This window comes from Brienomyrus brachyistius, chromosome 19 (genome assembly GCF_023856365.1).
Source record: "Brienomyrus brachyistius isolate T26 chromosome 19, BBRACH_0.4, whole genome shotgun sequence".
NCBI classification, from domain to species: domain Eukaryota; kingdom Metazoa; phylum Chordata; class Actinopteri; order Osteoglossiformes; family Mormyridae; genus Brienomyrus; species Brienomyrus brachyistius.
This window is the reverse complement of record NC_064551.1, coordinates 2,278,578-2,300,709: the sequence shown is the minus strand read 5'-3', so window position 1 is coordinate 2,300,709 and position 22,132 is coordinate 2,278,578. Positions and strand designations below refer to the sequence as shown.

The 22,132-nt window shown below is 45.5% G+C and overlaps 1 protein-coding gene across 2 annotated transcripts; it reads right to left on the bottom strand.

The window, feature by feature from the left end:
- Positions 1–823: 823 nt before the first annotated feature.
- On the bottom strand, positions 824–21,332 carry LOC125714970 (5-hydroxytryptamine receptor 1E). 2 transcript variants are annotated; one of them, XM_048986145.1, is made up of 3 exons: positions 21,177–21,332; positions 20,373–20,680; positions 824–2,921 (listed from the first exon to the last, which is right to left on the bottom strand). In XM_048986145.1, the coding sequence occupies exon 3, from the start codon at positions 2,854–2,856 to the stop codon at positions 1,729–1,731; it is 1,128 nt and encodes a 375-aa protein (XP_048842102.1). In that variant the 5' UTR covers positions 2,857–2,921; positions 20,373–20,680; positions 21,177–21,332; the 3' UTR covers positions 824–1,728. The 2 variants fall into 2 exon arrangements, with proteins under 2 accessions (XP_048842102.1, XP_048842101.1); XM_048986144.1 differs by lacking the exon at positions 21,177–21,332 and having other exon boundaries at positions 20,373–20,816.
- Positions 21,333–22,132: the final 800 nt, after the last annotated feature.

Here is a 22,132-nt window from a genome sequence, read left to right as displayed (position 1 = left end):
ACCTATAGGAAAAGCTGGGGGAGTTACCCAAATCACATGCAGCTCTGAGCGCTATTGAAGATAAATAATGGATTGAAGGACCAGGATTTATAAGCAGTCACCATATTACACACAAATAACCCAACAACAACAACAACAACAAATTTATTTTTATATAGCGCATTATCACAACATTACATTGTCTCAAAGCGCTTTACAGTATCCTCACCCAAAGCCCCCAGTGAGTAAGCCATAGGCGACAGTGGCAAGGAAAAACTCCCTAGAAGGAAGAAACCTTGAGAGGGACCAGACTCAAAGGGGAAGCCCATCCTCCAGGGGCCGGCAGGGATAGTCAACCCAACTCTCTTGGATGTTCATTGCATTGTTGCAGCTGCATTAAATTACGTACCTTCCATGTCAAAATGCACATTTCCTCCAGTCTAACATCTGCACTGAACCATGTTTCGTAATTTTCCTCTTAAGTTCCTTTTAAGTTACAGCAATGTCAGTATATATGTAGAAAAACATTTTTCTTAGAAAGTATTTTACTAATATAAATTAATTTGTACATATATTATAATGGACAATGTCGGGTCTGAATACTTTTTCAAGGCACTGTATCTGAAAATACACTGCAGAAGAACATATGTCACTGTTATTATAATTGTGAACAGAAAAGATTTTAAATAACTTAAATGTACTTCTTCGGTTGGGATAAGTATTTTTTTTGTATAAAAAAATCCTTTAGTTGAGTTAGAAGGTAACTATGCTATTATTGATATACATATACATGCATTTCACCATCACGTTGAACCCTGAAGGAGACAAGCTTTATATTATTGCCAGCAACGTCTCTGACTTGCAGCTCAACAGGACATAGAAATGTAGGAAGATGAAGTGACACGAACGGATGCAGAGCTGCATCATTTTATAACACATGCTCAGTGAACACGCTGAATCCTAAAACATGGCCGAGTTTCTAGCTATTTAGCAAGAGAGGCGTGTTTAATGGGTGTGTCTCCTTTCTAGAACGTATAAACGTTTCGCATTTCAGTCTGAATCCTCAGCGAATGACTGGCTCGCAAATAAACAGCGTATTCGTGCCTAGAACGGCTTGATGGTTCATTACATGGAGGAAATTCTTGTAGGAAGCTCAGGTCTGAGACGAATGAGGTTTCATTTGAGTGTCTCCAAACACTCATTCCCAGTAAAATTAAATGGCTTACACAGCTGCATCCTTAGGAAATTGTCTAATCTGATTATTATTATTTTTTTTAAAATCTCAAATCACCACTTTCCGGTAATGCCTCAGGACAGCAGGACTGCAGCTGGTGTTGTGGTCAATAGGATAATAGGTAAATGTTTCATTCCCTTTGGACCAACGTACTGGTTAAGCTACCAAAATGAAAACAATAACAGGAACACAGGTGAGTTGAGTCCTCGTTCTCCAGTTTGTGGTGATACTTTAATAAGGAAACAAAATGGAATACAAATCCACAAAGCTGTGCTGCCCCGTTTACTGTAGATTAACAGGTCCTCCCATTTTTGGTTTTACAGCTGTTCTTGTACGTGATTTCCTGCCTCTCCTCAACGCTGCCTTTTTGGAGATGAATGTATATGAACTTGTGAATTTTGTCGATAGTTTTATTGGGAAAGACAAAGAAAAAACACGAGCTGGCAGATGACAACACTTTACAGAATGTTACTGGTCCTGTCCTAAGGCGTGGCTCTTTGCGGTCTACGCGTGGCCTATGAGTGGTCTACGCGTGGTCTGTGCATGGTCTGCGTGTGGTCTTTGCACCTGAACAGCTTTTTAAAGGCTTGCTTGAAGTCCTCGTTGAAGCTGGTGTAAAGCAGGGGGTTGATGAGAGAGTTGACGTAGCCCAGCCAGGTGAGGGTGTCGGATACCTTCGGAGAAGGGCTCAGCAGGTGCAGGCCCACCAGGAGCTCCTTGACAAAGAAGGGCAGCCAGCAGAGGACAAAAGCCCCCAGGATGAGGCCAAGTATGCGGGCGGCTTTGCGCTCCCGGGATGAGGAGCAGACCTCGCAGGGTGGCACGCGGAGGGTGACGTGGAGCCGGTCGAGGTCCAGTGTGGGGTCCGAGGCGAAGGAGTTCTGGCTGTCGGTGCTGCGCCCACTCAGGTAGCGCATGGATCCTCGCTTCTGGTAGAGCGCCTTGGCGGCCGCGTAGATGCGGTAGTAGAGGACCAGGATGATGGCCAGGGGGATGTAGAAAGCCCCGAAGGTGGAGTACAGCGTGTATCCTACGTGGTCGTGCTCGATGATGCACTGGGCGGCGCTGCTGGGCACCGCCCCCAAGGCGCGGTGGCTCCGCCAGAACAGCGGCGGCAGGGAGATGGACACGGAGATGGCCCAGACGGTCGCCACGGTGGCGGCGGCACGGCGCGCGGTCCGTTTGCGGGCATACTGGACGGCGTCGGTGATGGCCCAGTAGCGATCCAGGGCGATGGCGCATAGGTGCAGGATGGAGCAGGTGCAGCAGGTCATGTCCATGCTAAGCCAGGCCTCGCAGGCGATGCGGCCCAGCCACCAGGCCTCCGCTGTGATGTACAGCGTGCTGGGGGGCATCACCAGGGCCGCCACCATCAGGTCAGTGACGGCCAATGAGCAGATGAGGTAGTTGGCGGGAAGGTGGAGTTTTCTGGTGGTACTGATGGCAGCAATAACGCCGCCATTGGCCAGGGCAGTCATCAGCGTCAGGATCCCGAGGAACACAGCCACCAGCGTGGCCTCCGTGGCTGATTTTGGCTGTAAGGCCCCCCCCGGAGACCCCGAGCAGTTGGTGGCATTGGGGACGGTGGGGACCGCCTGTGGGAAGCTCCCCGCCTCCATCATGGCAGGACTAGCTGTATCCATCAGGGGGCGCCGAACACTGCTGGAGGGACATGACGTCTCAGGTCAGTCTTTCCTGCATGAGTTTCCTGCAGCAGATCGGGTGAAAAGCGCAATGGATTATAAAGTCATTAGAACATAAACTTCCTGTAGGTGTGGGAGCCGTAGCTCGACAAATACAACGGCGTGCTAAAAGTGCAAAGGTTGTTGGTTTAAATCCTGTGGAGGGCTCAGAAATTGTAATCCTGCCCTTTAAAGCTTTAGACAAATGTGAAGGCGGAGAGGCAGAGTGTGCTTATAATTATCAAGGCAGATTTCTGTGAATCAAAATAAGAATTTTTCATGCTGTGAGTGCTGTATGTCTTTGGTATTACATAAATGAAGTTCTCCTTGCTGGCTTTCAAAACAAAATCACAATCAAGTAGTACCCTTCATCCTTTTCATGTAGTAGGAGACGTACTTGACGCTTGCTAGCTTAAGCGTGCCCTTCATTCATACCGCAGCCTCGGCTTCTGGGCTGCGTGGTTTTCCTTCAGTGAACATACCGCGACTAAAAAGACCTTCTGTTTGGGAAATAAACATTGCAGTAATGACCTCTCTGTGGGATCGCCGTCTTGGAGGTCTTAAAGAATGGTATTTTAACTGCGGAGTGGAGAGGGGCTTTCTTTGAAGCGAGTGGAATCCAGCATTCTTGGCAAAAACTGGCGAACTGAAGGTGAGAATGAAGCGAAGGGCCCTTGAAACACCCTGGCAGGTGAATTTAGCAGACAGGCAGAGCTGTTTCTGTAGGTCACGCCTTATCAACTTCTAGAAATGGTGACATTTTACAGCGTTCTTTTTTTTTTTTTTTCTTTTTTCTTTACTTTGCGGATCGAATATATCACACTGGCTTATATGGAATCTGTGACTCTGCCCGCAGCAGTGTGTCTAATTGGCTGCAGCTATTAGCTTTCGACCGTGACGAATTGTGCTTGCAGAAGTGTCTAGACTCTCCACACCTTACAGCATGGAGCGACATAACATATTTATTTGGGAGATGACAAAAGGCTTGGAAGTGAGAGCAGGCAGACAGTCATTTAACACGCAACATGTAGACTGCAAGCAGAACGGTCCTGCTGAGTCCAGAAGATCATTGGCCCATGGTATGAGAAATATGAGTGCGACTCGCAGTCATGCATGCAGCACAACGGGCTAAAACACAAACAGATGCCCAAGCAGATGTGGGATGCTGTACCGACAGGGCAACGCAGGCGATGGCCCAGCAGGGGGCGCTAGAGCCTCACCACGGCAGGTCCAGACACATCAGACGCAGATGTCTGATTGCTGCCTCAGCTGAGTAAATAAGCACAAAGTGGGACAGTATCCCGGACCACTGGGTCACTGAATCGGGACCAGCAGACCAAAAGGCCGCTCACCCATGATGTGGTACTCATGCATTACTACTATACTACAATTCTACTATAATAGTACTACAGTACTATCCGCTTGATGGCAGCACAGAAACATCTTGAATTTTAGATATATATAAACAATGATGTAACTGCCAAAAGTCTGGGCACACCCTCCCACTCTGATATTTAAGGTCTCTCTCACTCACAATACAGACTTAGAAACATTCACACTGAACCGGCTGTAGTTTTATCCAGTGTAACTCAATTGCTTTTTCGATTACGTCACTGCCAAAATGTGGCACATCCACTGTTTATATGAAGATGAGTCTTATACTGGGAAGCCATTTCTCACACTGGGAAGCATTTTCTCATACTGGTGAATTCTAATATCATCGAGGAAAAGCAGTACGATGGCGATGAATGACAAGCAGCCCCAGAAGCTGCCTGAAAGTGGGTTCTCAGCTGAGGTACTTCGGAAAGCGCGATGGTCAGGACACAGAATTAAGGTGCCTACTGTTTACACCGCAGTGTTTGTGGTCGCATCCGGGGCACACGCAGACCACGCCTGCGCCAGATTCCTACCTGAGAGCTGGACTAGACAGATTTCTGATTAGGAACTAGACCCTTGTCGTCTGAAAGAGCTGCCACCTCACTTACTCAGGTTTATCGTTTACTTTGAAGGAGAGCCTCTGATCGCAAACTCAGATTGACGTCATTTACACCGAGTACCGGTGCCAGTGCCGAAGTTGCCAAGGAGCTCGCAGCATTGTCTATTTCGGTCTGTTCTTTAGAAGGCTATATTGCTTCCATCCAGAGACTTCAGGTTGTCATTTGCGAAATCCTTAGGCTGCCTGCTAAAGATCCGCCTTTCTTCGCAGTGACGGAGAAACAGTCACTATCCTGCAGTTGGAGCTGAAATTGGAGGAATATTGAAAAAATTACAGAAGCAGTAGGAGCCAACAACAACCAAACCACAGTGTCATCAAGTGCGAACGATTCCTAAGAACAAAGAGCTGTCTGCCTTATTAATGTATATATTAAATATAGTTTTGGACCCATTTCCAATGAGGTGTTAACCCTGGGCGAGGAAGGGTGGGGTGGGAGGGCCTGCCTACCCGTGACTGAAGAAAATAGGACACTTAGATGCCCCCCCCAAACTAAACCTGAACGCTCATCATGTAGTATCACTGATCATTCGTCTGACACTGTGGCATTTTCATGAACTGTTGAACAAGTACTGTATAGGAACATGTATACCAGTGGTCTCCAATGGTTTTTATAGCGAGAGCCACTTTTACACGGAAAATAACCAGGGGAGCATGAGGGTAGAGTTGGAGTTGTGACCCACTAGGAATGTCTTAAGGATTGACATGCAGATCGAGCGGCACTAAGACATACAGCCAGCCTTTGAAGGTCAGTACCAACATGAGGGGGTACCAACTTGTGGGCAAACTGACGTTTATTCAGATTACGGTTGATTGTCCTCATGAATGGGAATTGGTTTAGAAAAAAATGAAAAAGCAAATCAGTCATGTTGCATTCCGAGAGAATCTATTTTGCATAATAAATGGTAATAAAGTGACAGAATGTAGGAGAGGAACTCAAAAAACGGATTCACTGTTGTATGGCTTCTGGCCGATGAGGGTCACAGATAAAATTCGAGAAATGTTCTTAGATGCATTCTAGTGTAGGATTTGGCTGAGAACTGGTACTTTTAAACCAAGATTAATTTTGGCTTGTAGTTTATTGATTCAAATCCCAAACAAGGACCCTCTGTCATAACCTTGAGCAGAGAAAATTCATGTAAATTTCTCCAAAAACATAATCCATCTGTTTAACAGGTTAAAGTGTAAGATTCTGTCTTAGGAGAATGAATTTGGGTAAAAATATCTGCTAAGTTGCTATAATGGTGGCGGACAGGTGAGACCTTGGAAAACATTTCAATCCAAACATCTCACATTTCTTCCTGACCTACTGTTATGCCACTCCCTGCCCAGCAGGAGGCCCTAGCGAGCTCTTTTCCATTTGACATTCAAGCTATTGCGCTGACATTTTGTATCAAGTAAACAATGCAATTACATGCATAAACATTCCCCCCAACAGAGAGTTTGGGGATTATCTCCATTATAACCGAATCAGCTGTCATTCAGAGACCACTTAGGAATTCATCTAAACGCCGCGCTTAAGATGGGCTCCTCTGTGCCACTCGAAGCATGTTTTTTATTGCATTGGAGGACGGGAGCTCTTCATTGATGCTGCTTTTCCTCATTTTGATACGCGCAGGCAAGGTGACGGTACCTTTAAGCAAACATTTTACCTGCTACACAAGGAAATCTGCACCTCAACAGTAGGCTTTTGCACTTGTTTAAAAAATCAGAGGGATACCGGCAGGATCTGAGCCTATTCCCCGCTTCTCAGTCGCAGTCTCTGACGTCCAAGTTTCTGCCCTCATCACCAAGCTTGCGGTGTCACTCCTGAGAGTGATAAGCACCGACTCTGACCTTGCTAAACTTCACATGCTTAATTTCCACACTAATCTCTTACTTGTGAACATAATTCTAAATGCTGTAGGTTACAAAGAAGAAAAACAGGCCTTTCTAAATTGGCACTGCAATCACAAATTGCTTTGGTGCATCCCTGTATAAGCAGACTATAATGTTCTCTCCTTTATAAACCAATCTCTGCTTCTCCACTTTGCGGGCTTTTCCTCTTCTTCGGTTTGCTTTGTAAATAAGATCACTGCCTCCCACTGGAACATCAAACAGATATTAGCCGCTACACAAAGAGACACTTTACCCTTTCATGTGGGTTTTTTTTTTCCGTTAAACCTGAACGACAGCACCCTGGAGCAGTTTTTACAGATGCGATGGACACTGTGGCAGACACACAGCCAGTCCCCTGGACAGTTCATGGGTCGAGACACACACACAGTCCTGATACAAGCCAAGAACAGGCCGCGATGCAGGCCTGAAGCAATCTAATTCTGTGTTCATCCATCAAACAGAAAATTGCAAGGTCTATTTCAGGTGATCAAATTAACAACTTCAGTTCAAAGGCACCATTTGGAACAGAAGCCTGGTGATCTGATGGGAGCATGAGCGACAGAACCTACCTGACACACACATACACACTGGTAGTATTCCTGGGGAGACTTTTGCCTATTTTGATTTTATTCACAGATTTAATTAAATGCAGGCATATATTGTGGGAACCGGAAAAATGTTTTATTTTGGGTCCTCATGATGTAATACACATACGACTACATGCACTGTTCGATGGGGCAACGAGAGAGGAGGGACAATCCATAGGGCCAGGTAACAGCAAAGGGGCTTTATTAAGGGAAATCAAACAGAATAATCATATGAAAGCAAAGGCGGGTGGGCATTGGGACTAAGGCTGCAACGAATCATCGAGTAACTCGAATAACTCGATTACAAAAAATCCTCGATGCAAATTCTTTGCTTCGATGCTTCGTGTAATCCGCACGTCTACGTACTGCTTAGTGATCAGCGTGTTTCACCCGGAGGATTATTACTGTCGCACAGTGTGCTTACGCTGCATTACGTGTAGCAGGTTTGATTAGATGGCGCGATGGAGGAAGACAGGGAAAGTAGTGAGGAAAGTCGGAGGAGAAGAAAAATGTCGAGTTTGGGACCATTTCAAACAAAAGAAAAGCGAAAATACTGTATAGTGTGTCCATTGTAAAACCGAATTAGCTTTCCACAATAGCACAACGTCAATGATTCAACATCTCCACAGAAAGCACGCAGTCTATGCATCCAGTCCACAGAGCGGAACCGGTACAAGGTAAGCGAGAGCGTTTCACTCACATTCGCGGCTAAAATAGACCTGTGATAGAAACGTATTTATGGGCATATGTGTGAATAAAAAAGTATAACGAGATTCAGCCTCTATTTTTCCTCAAAAAAAAAACACCGATAACACGACAGCAGTGAAAATGATGCTGTCGTAGTTTAACATGGAACTGGAGCCCGTCTATACACTAAGAGCAAAGAGACGGTTCCGTTACAGAGACGGTGAACTCAGGTGCAGTGAAGGAAAACAGCAGCAGTGCTTGTAAATCGCTACTAAACCTTTACTGGTAAAGAGCTGGCGAGAGTCCGTAATCAAACCAGCTGTTCAACAAGCTGAAAGGTAAAGAAAAGCGATGTTTTCAGCTGCTCCCATCCACCGCCGTTTGTCTCACACAGCAGCAAGGTTACAGTAAAGCTATACAAGGTAAAATAGAAGCTATCTGTATGCAGATAAACTGTGCCCTTGAGAGGTAAAGTGGGCTATCCCACAAAAACAAAGTTTTGAGAAAATGAGCTCCAAAGTTGAAATATTTTCAAAAAATCAGTGTGCCTATACCCACATATATCATAGGTAGCACAGATCTCGGTATATTTAAAACATTGATAGAACCTCAATAATTAATACTGGACGCTAAACTCATTTTTGACTGACATGTGGGATAGCGCACTTTACCTCTCAAGGGCACAACTGTTAGCTTAGTTTGACATAATATTTATATTTGGCAACTTGCAGCAGGGTGCATGTGTGAGTGAATGGTGTGTGAGTGTGCCCTGCGATGGGCTGGCCCCCCATCCTGGGTTGTTCCCTGCGTTGTGCCCATTGCTTCCGGGATAGGCTCCGGACCCCCCACGACCCAGTAGGATAAGCAGTTTGGAAGATGGATGGATGGAACTTGCAGCAGGCTGACAGCAGCCGTACGTCACACTTTGTCACAGTGATACCTGCAGCTAGCATGCAGGGGTGAGTCTAAAGGTGAGCATGGGGTGTACTCAGCTAGATCTGTTTCAAGGCTTTAGTAATATTATTTTGCAGATTCATTAATATGAATAATATTACATAATTATAATAATATTAATAATATAAATAGCAAAGTGTTTGCTGTGTGTTCCAGCAACATGTACATCATTTTAAGAGACCCGTCTATTTTTACTTTTTTGAATAGTTACTATTGCTCTTTAATAAGACAAAAGTATTTCTTATCCTATTACTCGATTAATCGATGGAATGATCGATAGAATACCTGATCACTAAAATAATCGATAGCTGCAGCCCTAGCCTCAGTGTAGGTCTTCACTACACACTCAGGACTCAAACGGGACGGGATGGCCAGCGACACCTGCTGGCCAGACCAAGGACGACAGACGGGACAGGGCAGATATTGGTCCATGCATATGATAATTGAGCTCTTGATTATCGTCCCCTAAGCTTGTACCCTACACTGGGAATGACATCCTTGAACTTGCTGCTTCACGGGAGTGTTTACAGTGCGGCCGGTGCCCTGTACCGCATGCTCTCCGTCTTCAAAGCGCATGCTGTGACTGTAATAGTTTTGGCCTCACAGAGCATCAATCCCGCATGCTAAAGAAGTGCGACCTTCACAGATAACCGGTAAGGCAGACAATTAGCTCAGCGAAGCCCAAAGCTAATTGGATCTCAGCTCGGCTGGCCGATGCAGCAGATAGACCCCCCCCCCACCTGGGGAATCAGTCTCTGATTGGGCTTTCGGTCCCATCTATGAACTTTTTTTTTTTTGTTATTTTGGAGCTGTATATGCATTATATTTAGTGATATATAATGCATGGCATGTTGAGGGGTCAGCCGGTCAGTCTGCCATGAATGGGTGGAATATAAATTTGCTTTGGGGGAAATTCATTGTGCTTTAGAGTGGTGCTTAGGTTGTCGGTTCAGTGAGGCGTGTTAGGCGTGACCTACAGACAGAACAGTGGCACACTAATAAAGTCCAGTCGCTTGCGTTTAAGTAGCTTAATTTTTATTCAAGCAACCACTAGGATTCATCAATGAATTTCTATAAAAATATGCTTCTGACTTGTGCGTCGCATTAGAATCTCCGCATTCTCTGCGGTAAACAGTGTTTTTTTTTTTCCCGCTACCTCCACACACGGTCAGAAGGCTCAGTCCATCCGCGTATCTGTACTCCACTCAGACTCCCTTGGATACTCATTTTCAGGTGTGGATAGGTTTGTATTGACCTTTTCTACGCTGGTTGACAGTAAGCTGCCAGTAGCCAGTAGCTACAAGGCATTTTCGCTTGCGTGTGTCATTGGGCATCTGCAGCCTCCATTCGTTCATCTCACATAACTGCTTTCAAAGCAGAAGGCTGCCGTGCCTTCAGTCTGCAGCCCATCCCGCAGGCGGCCTGTCACAGAACACACACACATGCACAGACACACAAACACGCACACACACACACACACACACATATTATGGGCAATCTAAAGACACTAAATTGCACAGTTTTGAATTCTGATGGAAAAAGAGAACCTGGATGAAACCACACACACACACACACACACTAACTGTATGCTTTTGGACTGTAGGAGAAACCTGGAGTATTTAGAGGAAACGCAGACAAACATGGAGGAAATGTGTAAACTGGCCACAGTGGGAGACTGGGAACAGGCTTCAAACCCTCAGCGCTGAAGCCACAGGACTGCGCTGCTCCCCAGTGTGACACCATACTGCCGTTAAGCTAATTATCTTGTTTCAGTTCACTGGCAGTGTTACAGACACTGGGTCGCAGAGACACACGATGCTCAAATTCTCTTTAATGTCTAAAAACAATTTTAGGGTCAAATGGAGCCGGTTAAAAGTCAGGGTCTTGATTTAGCCAAATGTGAGAGTGCTTCTTCATCCATCCATCCATCCATCCGTCCATCCATCCGTCCATCCATCTTCTATACCTGCTTATCCTATACAAGGTCATGGTGTAACCATTTTTGAACCATTTTTGGTTTTATTGCCTTTAATTTTCAATTTCTGGAGAGAACTTTAATAAGAATTCCAGGAGTTAATTTAAGGAAAATGCCAGGAAAATTCCCCCTCAGTGTGAATACGTTACGACACTTTATGTTTGTACGACTCTTTTATTTGTGGCTGCTTGCCGAGTTCAAACGTGAAGAAGTTGTGGTTTAATATGCCTTGAAAAGGTCTTAATGCACTGTAGTGATGCCATCTTTACAGCATTAACCTGAAAATGGGAAAAAATGGTCCTGTTTCATTCCCATGGTAACGGTAAGGTGAAGTGACCAATCACAGCTCAATCCCACATCACAGCAGAGGAACCACCTTCTGAGTGTCACCTGCCTAAGCAAAAAAAATAAAAATAAAACCTGCTTTATCTGAATGACTTGCTGGATATTCTGAATGAAAATGAACACCATTTTCCAAACATTTCGTCTTTGTGACATCTGAACAAATAGAATGTCCTCTGAAAAACAATGGCCTGCTAAAGAATGTAAGGACTACAGCAGTGACTGGCTGTCAGCTACCGAACACAAATAAAGAGACAGCATAAATCATTTGAAATGACTGTTTATTACCTTGCCAGATGATATTCCTGAGTGATCTGGCACCAAAGCCCAAGCGGGCAGGAAGACAGGCAGAGTGTGATCTTAGCCAAATCCGTCCTGGACATCCTGCCAGTGAAAGTCAGCGAAGACAATGAATAATTCAGCAGTGCACTTGGCTAGATTATGCACAACTGGGCGAGAGGCTCTTGATGGCACTTCATGACGTGGAGAGGCGCGTATGAACCCTCGAGTACCCCACGGATCCCAGTTTTCTTTGAGGAGACACGGCTCCGCAAAGTAGCACCACGGAGCCCCCTCCTACATGCGAGGGGACACAGAGTTGCTGTGAGTGTCATTATTGAGAATCCTTGGAACAGCACCCAAGGGAACACTAACATCAACGGTGAAGGGCTAAGATTTGGAGTGGAGGATTTGTAATCAAAATCATTACCCAGCCATCATTTTCCAGCATCAATATGACCTTTAAGCTGTGGAGTCTGTACTTAAGGCCCACCACCATGTTATCACAACAAGCAATTTACCATAAGAATACCACCGTACCATTATTCCCGGGGAAAGTCAAGCGCTCGAGTGCAGAAAGAGGATCCACCTCTGTTTAGCAGCCAAAATCAACATCATCACTCATTCGCTGTTGATTTAGTGATGCAGATTTTGTGTAATTGTCAAAACTCGAACCTGTACCATCTATTGACCAGATAACCCACAAATTGCTCAATGGTACACACGAAATCCCCTATTTCCCTCCATGGAATAATAAAGTTTCTATCTATCTTAAACAATAATAAAAGTGAGAATGTTAAATAAGAATACAGGTTTGCCTCAATCAGAATTAAACGGAGCACAAAGCTATGCATCTACTTGACCAATTTGAGTTCGCAATTACAAACGAAAATCTCTACAAACTGCTGGCCAGTCCTTCCCTCAGAACTCAGTATGCTCCCCTTGTAATGCCAGAATACAGCTATATTACATTCATATCCCTCCTAGCCAAGGTGCAGACTCCGCCCCCCATTGCAAGTGCCAACCAGTCCTGCTCCAGCTTACCACCCCAACTACCTCCTTTGTTGCTCCAAAGCCCCTTCCAGACCTGGAACGCAGATGCTCCAGTGTGGGCTTCAGCTTGCTAGAGTAGAGGAGATAAGCTCCAGAGTGATGGACGAAAGGGGACGAAAGCCGGGGCGCCCGGCCACATAAAAGCAAACGTAGGTGTGATGACAGGTCCAACCCACCGCTCCGCGGCCTGGGGAGGTGACAAAGAAAGGCTATTTTTGGAACCCAGAGCACGGCCCTGCTGCAATGCCAGCTGTTTTTCTGACAACTCCTGTTAGATTTCATATCGATTGCCAGTCACCTTCCCACCTGAGACCATTCTTCCAGTAGCCCCCAAAAAAGGCGTTACTTTGCACATTACAGATAAAACCAGCCGACACTAGTATTCAGCAGTAATCCCACTACAAGTGGGCAGCGTTGTGAGCATCGATCTCCTGACCTTCCTCCATCTTTCAGGTACGGTCCAGCTACTACGGTGACCATTGTGTCACTCAGCCTGCCAACTGGACCACTGCAGAACCACAGGATGGGCAAGTTCCGACATGAGCGGGATCAGGAAGACGGGCTCTCCGGGGGTGACAGTGAGTGACAGATGCTCTGATCTTATAAATCTGCCGGTGGCTTTATTTCCCCTGCCCCCCAATAATCTCCCTTTGCTCCCCCTGCCTGCCTGTCACAGAGGTCTTCTGGCTGCCTTTTTGATCCGTTCCCAGTCTCTTCACGCTCACCCACATTTCAGCGTCGCCATTAATCTTTGTCGTATTTATCTTGCGTCTCTCCGCTAGTGCACTGTCCTGAATATATAGAGCTAATATACGTCTCACAAAAAATATCTGAAACACTATTACATTTTGCCCAGGAGTGTAAGGCAATGACAAAGCCATTAGCTGCGGGATGTAATATTATTAAAGTATTCCTATGGTTTACACTGCTGTCATTAACGATTCAAAGATGACAACAACATTTGTTATAATCATTATGTATCGGACTGCTTCTGCTTTTGAATTATTAGTCAGACTGAGACTTAGATCTGAAGTCACACTGGTGGGGTGATTTGTGCCGTCCCTTCTGAGCGATGGCTGATTACTTCTGCGGAGATGCATTAGCGCTGAAATATAATGCCCTTGATTACCGCTATCTCAGGTCGTCACTAAACACTCATCCAGTGGAACCTTATCAGTCATTCTGTGAATCTGGGTTGACGTCTTCCTGGCCACAACAACCATCTACATTTATCATAATGCGATTGCAACAGCTGCTGTAGCATTCAAAATTAATCTAATAACCAGGTCATATCTTTACCATCGCGCCCCCCTCCCTCATTGATCCCGGAATGGGGAGACGCAGGTAATGGGGCTGAAACGGCAGCATCCCAATTGCTGGTCCACAGCCCTGCCTGTTCCGATTCCCCCGACCTTGTTCCCATGGTCATCTCCACATGTTCCCACAGTGGTGAGATCACCCCAGTTTCCCATAACAGTAGAGGCATTCTTTGCGTTCCCATGGTAGCAACATCATAGCATAGCAACAAGTAAGGGTACGGCACTTGCGGTGCTGAAGCCCTGTGAAGACGGGTGGGCCCGGCGGCCGTCAGATCTGGACGACAGGGCTCAGCCGTACTCTCTGCCTGGCTTTGACAGCCTGCGGGAGCCCTGCAAGGCCTCGGGTGCTGTGGACACCACTTCACAGCCCTGGGCCACAGCGTGTCTTCAAGGCGACTTAAACACCCTGATTGAATTTTCACACTTTCTGAACCAATTTAGCCGTCACTCTCAATTTGTTCATTAATCCCGCTGTCCAACTGGCCCTTTATTAAAATTTAACAGAATAAAGTCCGTAACATTTCTGATGGGTTAACCTATTTTTTCATATTTGGATACTGAATATTTGCGCTGGTTGCGAAAGGCTTTATGGCGCCAAGATCCCGTAAAGAGGCATCTAAGGTTATTGTATACATCTGCGGAGCCAATCAGATGTCATCCCACCTCTTGCCTAACCAATCAAAGCATCTTATGTGCTTCTTATAATGTCATTTCAATTATTTTATAATGATTAAAGCCTCTGTTTTTCTGATTGTCATTTGCATAGTATTTTTCGTGAATGAAGAGTACAAACATTAAAGATGTTGACTGTCTGTGGGTTCCTGAGGACCGGACTGGGAAACCCTGTTCTAAAGTCTTCCCATTCTCGGCTGTCCCAGCCTCATCTCCAACTCACACTTTACGAGACACACACATAGGAGAGATGGGTTCATAGATAATAGGACCTGCCGCAATGTATTTAGAAAAAAAACTCACATTATTCCTACATGACTGATTATTCTCTCTATTTTGGCTGGCTTGTCGCTCAGTATTAATAAACACCAGTGATTGCATTTATATTTAGATTATTTAGATACAGTCCCTTCAATTTAATTTTGGAAGTTTTTGGAGTTTTGAAGTCATGATAATTTTTGCCCTTAATTCCAATGCAGTGACGCACGCTTTCACATCGCTGTCATGCACCCAAGCATGCATATGTACCATGATGTGCATTTAAGCGCATCGCTAAAATATTCCTAAACGCAGGCGTCATGCCACAGCTGGGTGGCGCTGTTGCATTGTACCAGAGCCTCACACAGTTCCTACCCCTCCTGGGTGCCACTCGCTTTAAGGAGAGCTGACCTGCATTTGGAGCTACACTAGTACTGGCCAGGGCACCTGATCTAATGATTCTCTCCTGGAGAAGTCACCCAGCGGAAGAGAGGGAGCAATCTGTCACATACTTTTCAGAGTTTGATTAACTCAGAAAGGTAGCTGCGAGAGATGGCCTCTGGACCCACCCCATGAAAATGCAGCGGAGTCTGATTGATTCTCTCTTTTTTTTTGCTGCACCATCTGCACAAATTAAATTCCATGATCTTCCAAAGGAACAAGCGTCCGCAAATGCATTAGTGTAATGACTGGTGTATGTGTCCTGTAACTACCGTCGTGTGAAACCGTGCCAATTTAGCCTGGGACCACAGCCCTAATAGCCCTGCATGCGAGGCCCTCGCCGCGTGGTTCAGCTCGCCATGTGGGTAATGAGGAAGTCTCCTCATTATTCACCTTGCAGCCCGCTAATCTCAAAATCAAACCCCCCGAGATTAGAAACTATGAAGTAGCTACACTCTAGACACAGATCAGCACAAAAGGGCTTGCAGACCGATTAGTGGCGCTGGGGGCGAGACAGAGAATGAGAGAGAGAGAGAGAGACAGAGAGAGTGAGAAGAAGAGTGAGAGAGAGAGGGAGAGTGACAGAGTGAGTGAGAGAGGGAGAGAAACAGAGGGAGAGACACAAAGAGAGAGAGAGAGAGATGGTGCATCATGATCTATCCTGGCTGCTGCCAGTTCAGACACCTTTCCTTGAGGGGTTGCATTGATACCGGCTGCCCCTTTGTTTAAAGGCTTTTCATTTGGGCAGGACAGCATCACTTCTGCCCGTTACTGCTGGATGACGAGCGCGAGCAATAAACATTCCAGCAGTGAGCGGCCGCTCGTTCACCATCCCCACAAAGAGACAGCATCACCCCCCTCCCACTTGCTTCTGAAAACACAGGCTGCATGGTTTCTGCACAAGAAAGGACACCTGTGCGATTTTTTTAAAGACAGCAGGCTGTGTCAGATGAGCCGCTCTGCTGTAAATGAAATGCCATTTCGCTCGCTGCACTGACAAACCAGGAAACGGCTGAGTGTTCGAGATGCAATCATGGAGGTAAACAACCGTAATCAAGATGATATTTATTTAGTAGACGCGTTTGTCCAAAGTGGCGTGCAAACGTGAATCGGAGAGTATGGCAAAATACTGCCTCAGAAACAGCACGGGCCCAGCAGGCACGTCACCCTACCAACTAGGGGATTCAAACCAGTGACCCTCTAACGACGGGCACAGACTTTCACCCCACAGAGCCGCACTGCCGCATGCAGAACGAAAACTGCATTTCTGAGGAAATGCACAATTCTCAACTGGCGAATTCAGTCTCAGATATTTCAGTTTAACGTACATACACCGTAAGTTTGAATACACCTGCTTGAAATTAGTTTTGCTTTAAATGACAGAGACATCTGTTAACAGGTGTGAACATCAGACTTAGGCTGGCCATAAATTTCACATGAACGCACGAAACTGTTCACTGTTTTGGGGCACCACTTGCTCAGGGTGCTCCAGGGAAACTTTTTTTGTTTGTTCTGACCCCACCCACTGTCCATGATTGGCTGGCATACATGTGTCGCCACAGGATTGGTCAGTGGGACTAATTATGCAGTTGCCAGCATGCTTTGCACCGCACTGCTTAAATGGTGTAAATTAAGATGTGTGTTCATCTATTTCTGTGAATTATAAATGTTGTAACTGTATAATGTCTGCTGTGGAATGCATGTGATTCATTAGTCTGTAACCTTGAATATCATGGAAATCGCTGGCTTCCCTGTCTGTGCTACCGCTAGCATAAAACTCATAGTGGCTATTAATAAAGAGAACAGTTGTCTTTTTTATTAAAATGGCTCACGCACTCTCCACAAAATGTTTATTTGCACTCTGTAGGAGGTCTGCAGCATCGAAAACATTCTACGCCCTTTAGGATTGACATAGAATGAACAGAGTGGCGACGTCGTTTTAGTTACACGACAGATTGTTCTCGCCAATGCGTTCGATCTCGTTTTGTCTGGATGTTGTTTGAAGTATATGGCTAGCTTTATGAACTAATGACTCAAAGTTTAAAACAGCGGCATCAGACCATCACGTATTTGAGTGATTCAGAGAAGCTGAACGTGAGCCCTGCATGTACGCGTCTCACTGTCACGCATGGAGGAGAAATCATAGGTTTTTTTGTTGTTTTGTTGATCTTCACTAAATCCACGGAAAGGTCAATTAGCTTGGCTACCGCGGCATATTTGAGAGGCATGTCATTCCATCAGGAATGCAACCTGCAACTCAACAAAGAGGAACAGGGTTTCAGAAGGAGGCCAGAGCCCCAAAGGTTTACGAATCCTAAGCGGGAACACGGCGGAGGTGCACACAACCAGCAGTAGGGTCCATTTAGCCTTCAAGCGAGAGGGATCGTGGGTGATTCCAAATGGGAGACACTGTGGTCTACAGAGGTAGCAATCTACATCTGCGCTAGGGGGATGTGCTGCCGGATTTCGTGTTGGAACTTGTTAGCTGAATGCCTCATGTTTATGAAGCTATTATCAAGACAGATGATGGCTATATTGAGCAACTCAATTCTAAATTGTCAGAAAGAACATTTCTTGGTACTCTTTATGTCATCCGTTCATTTTCTGTACCTGCTTGGCCTGTTCAGGGTAACAGGAGGTCTGAAGTCTATCCCAAAAGCTGCGGTGCAAGGCAGGTAACAACCCAGGATGGGGCTCCAACCCATCGCAGGGCACACTCACACGCACATTCACTCACACGCACATTCACACCTAAGGGCAATTTAGCAACTCCAGTTCACCTTTTTGGACTGTGATGGGAAACCAGAGAACGCAGAGACCATATGGGGAGAACATGCAAACTCCATACACATGGTGCAAGAGTGGATCGCTCGCATCGCAGGGCATGCTCACACACCATTCACTCTCACATGCATTCCTACGCAAGTCCAATTAGCCTCAGCATGTTTTTGGACTGCGGGGGGAAACCGGAGTACCCGGAGGAAACCCCACGACGACATACTCCACACACATGTGACCCATGTGACCCGGGTCCCAGAGGTGTGAGGCAACAGTGCTAACCACTGCACCACCATGCTGCCCCCAGGTGAAACATTACAAAAAAAAAAAAAAAACTAGTTTCCATGACGTATACTAAAATAAACCCAAATGTACACACAGCCATTGCAAGACAGCCTAGCCTGTATCCACCTAATATACAGAAAAACGCACGATGTAATTTATGTAAATGAACATACAACCCTGAAACACTGAATTTCCAAAACGGCAAACAGCTTATTCTCTGCTTAGAAACCAGAGCTGTACGCGTTATGTGCACAAAATGTTATAAAGTTCAACAAGATATTTTCCCTTTTTCTCAGAAAACCCAACAGAAATATACTAATCAAATGCAAACTGATAGTATGGGCAGGAATAACGAAGGGCGTAGATGTATGTGCAGTATTGGGGGAGGACCATTCGTGTTTGGCGGGACTGGGGGTTCAGGGCTGGTTTGACGCCTACAGATGGGGGATCCAAACCTACGCCCTTGGGGACAGACCGTACAGTATTAGGGAAACTGGCGTATAGCCATGTTTACTACGACCAAAAACTGTTCGTTTTTGCTAAAAAAAAAAAACTGTCCGGATGAACAAATCGAGAGCCCACGCCGGCCAAATCCCAAACAGAAGTTTATTAGCAGCGGTCATCTTCTCTGCAAATGCAGTTTACGTATTTATACATGCTTTATCCTTTAAAGCTTACATTGGTCGGGAAAAATTTACATGTAGGTCAGCTTCTTTGAAAAATCTTAAGTGATTTGTGGCAAATTGTTTGTGAATGCGTGGTATAATAAATGGTCAACGAATCCCATTTTATTTAACTGATGGGGTCAATGTGTCGTTTAATATTTTACTGAATGATCCAATTATATATCTCTGTCTATGGTTCATTGGCTTTCGGGTAAATATGCATAATGCATAACAATTCCCGCGTGGGCGATGAGTGAATCTAACCTGTGAACATAAATACATTTTTGTTGGTGGCAGCATCACAGGGATGATGACTGTAGGTTTGCTTCAGCGTGCTGAGTGATTCACCAGAGCAGCATATTCCCGAAACGGGGATGTACTGCTTTGTCATTATCATAATCATTCACATGCACGTTACCTTTGCGGGGCGCCGTCAGACCCCAAAGCGATCCCAGCTGCGTGCGATATGCGTAATGACGCCCGCAGTCTCGCCCTTGGCGTCATGACAGGCAGTTGCCCAAGTTTATCATTACGAAAAACCTCACCATGTACGCGGTAGCCGAATTCGTGTAATTGGCAAGTGCAGAACACAGAAATCAGCGCTTGATATGTGTGTGTGTGTGTGTGTGTGTATATATATATATACTGTATATATATGTATATACAGTAGTTAGTGGAATATATATATATGTATACTTTTTTCACAAGCGCTTGTAGATTACAGTGCATGATGCGGCTGATACTGGATCCTGTCCCATCAAGCACGGGTCAGATGGCACGAGGCATCCCAATATCGAAAACACAATGTAAACTCGCGAGCCAATATGTGCCACACAGGATCTAATAACAACAATGACAACAACAATAATAGTAACTAATTATTGTTATTATTGTTATTATTATTACTACTGCTGCTGCTGCATACAAACACCATAATAAAAACTTGCTTACTCGCGTAAATATAAGACTGCTTTAAATGTAATTTTTTTTTGAACGGGGTTTCTTAGAGGTACTTTTCCAGTGTGACGGCGGAACGTTGTTGAGAATTACATTAACAAACTGACATGCTTCTAATTCGAGGCTAATTTTGTCCAAATGTTTTTACTTTTAACGCTGTCTGTCTGTCTGCCAAACCCTAATTAAAACCAGACAGACTGAAATCTAATACACCTTCCACATCAGTTGGCTTTTAAATCAAGCGTAACCACAATACATAGCCTAGGTGACTGTCTATATGTTACACTGGGAATTCAAATAAAATCACAACTTCCTTCAGCATTAATTATGCGGTAATAAAATAGAAAGACTCACCTCTCTGTTGTTTTTATTTTAGTCGATTTGCCATGACTAGTTAAAAATGTCGTACATAAACAAAAAACGATTTAAGTAATGAATAAAACCCGTTTATTATGGCAGGGAGGCGCAGGGTCGCTCATCAGGTGTTCCTCTTGGGAGCTCGGCTTCCTCCGCTACTCCTCCACCGGAGCCCGACGGATGGGCAGCCCGCGTCCTCCACGCTCCTGCTCGCTCTCTGCTCCGCGCCGCGCCGCCGACGGAGCCCAGATGTAATGGTCCGAGTCTCTCTGCTAGCGGGCTTTCGCTTCGGCACGGATGCCCACCTTGGACGGATGGACACTTAACACCAGGGGGCAGCTTTTAGCGAGACCTCGGTGTGCAGCGGGGCAGGTACGCAGCGAGAGGCGGACAGGCGCCGAAGAGACGTACGAGAATAATCATCTGATAAAAATTAGGGTTATGAGCTCGATGTCACAGGCGATGCCCGCATGCAGTTGTTTCGAAATGCCTTATCTATGCCTGTTAGGTTTCAGAAACTGTTAACCACAATCTTTGCCGTGCATCGATATTATCTATTCTTTCACTTTACGCTTTTATTGCTTAATCAAACCTAAACATCAAAGTTAGATTTGCTTTAAGTCGTATGCAGCTAAATCGGACTAAAATGTAATTATTATCATAATTATTATTTAACATTAGTGTTCATATAAATGCAGCACCTTTCAAAATCCTTCCTCTCACACTTGGTCCAGATGAGATGTTATAAAAACATGCAGCTGAGCGCGCAGCACTGCAGCTCGGCGGCGTGCGCATTCGTACCCATGGCGAGCCGTGGCCTCTTGCCGTTTTCTTGACATCCTATGTGCCCTAACGTGGGCTGCCCGTGTTGGGCTGCCTTCTTCCCTGTGCTGACTGGGATGAGCTCCAAGCCCCCTGTGACCCAGCTCTGGATAGGGCGTTAGAAGATGGATGTGTGTAATTAAAAGTGCATTATACAAAATAACCAATAAGAATCAGCTTCATTAATGCAAACCGTCCCTGTTCTCCTGTCAGTTTCCTCAGCAAACTCACACAGTACATGGATATGAGACATGACTCTCTGGCCAATGACTAAACTGCGTTTTCCGGCCTTGAAGGGGTGTCTGGCTGCTTTGTGATGTGGATTGTATGTGGAAAGTAATGTGAAGCGATGCCGTTTTTGACTTTTCACATATCCGGCCACCCACACATAGCCTAAAGGCGTGAAATTACCACAGGAGGCTCTTATTCCAGATGGAGTTACTGTCAAATGTTTCAAACCGAACTCCTGGAGGGAAGCATATTTATCGCAGTCAGGTGCTCTGCATTTTCCTGATTAGTTATGAGCATCATATGAGAATTAAAACATTTTACTGAAAAGCAGCTGTAACAGCAGTGCACTGCAGTCGATTAAGGTGTGATATCATATCATCTTCACACAATGGCTGACTCAAGGGCAGGACAAAGACACTGAGCACCATGACTAACAAGCAGCAGGTGTGGTTATACAGGACCAGGGCCAATGAGGAGCAGGTGAGGACAATCAATCAATCAATTAATTACGGCACAAGACAACAGGGGGAATAAACTACAAACACAAACTAGGGAGCACAGACGAACACTGAGGGGTAATACTAGGAAGGACTAAGAATACAAACACGAGCAGGATAAGCCAAACCAGGGGCCTGTACTACGAAGCGGGGTTATTGGCTTATCGAGGTGACTTACCGCTCACCACTTACCAGCCGTGCCTCATC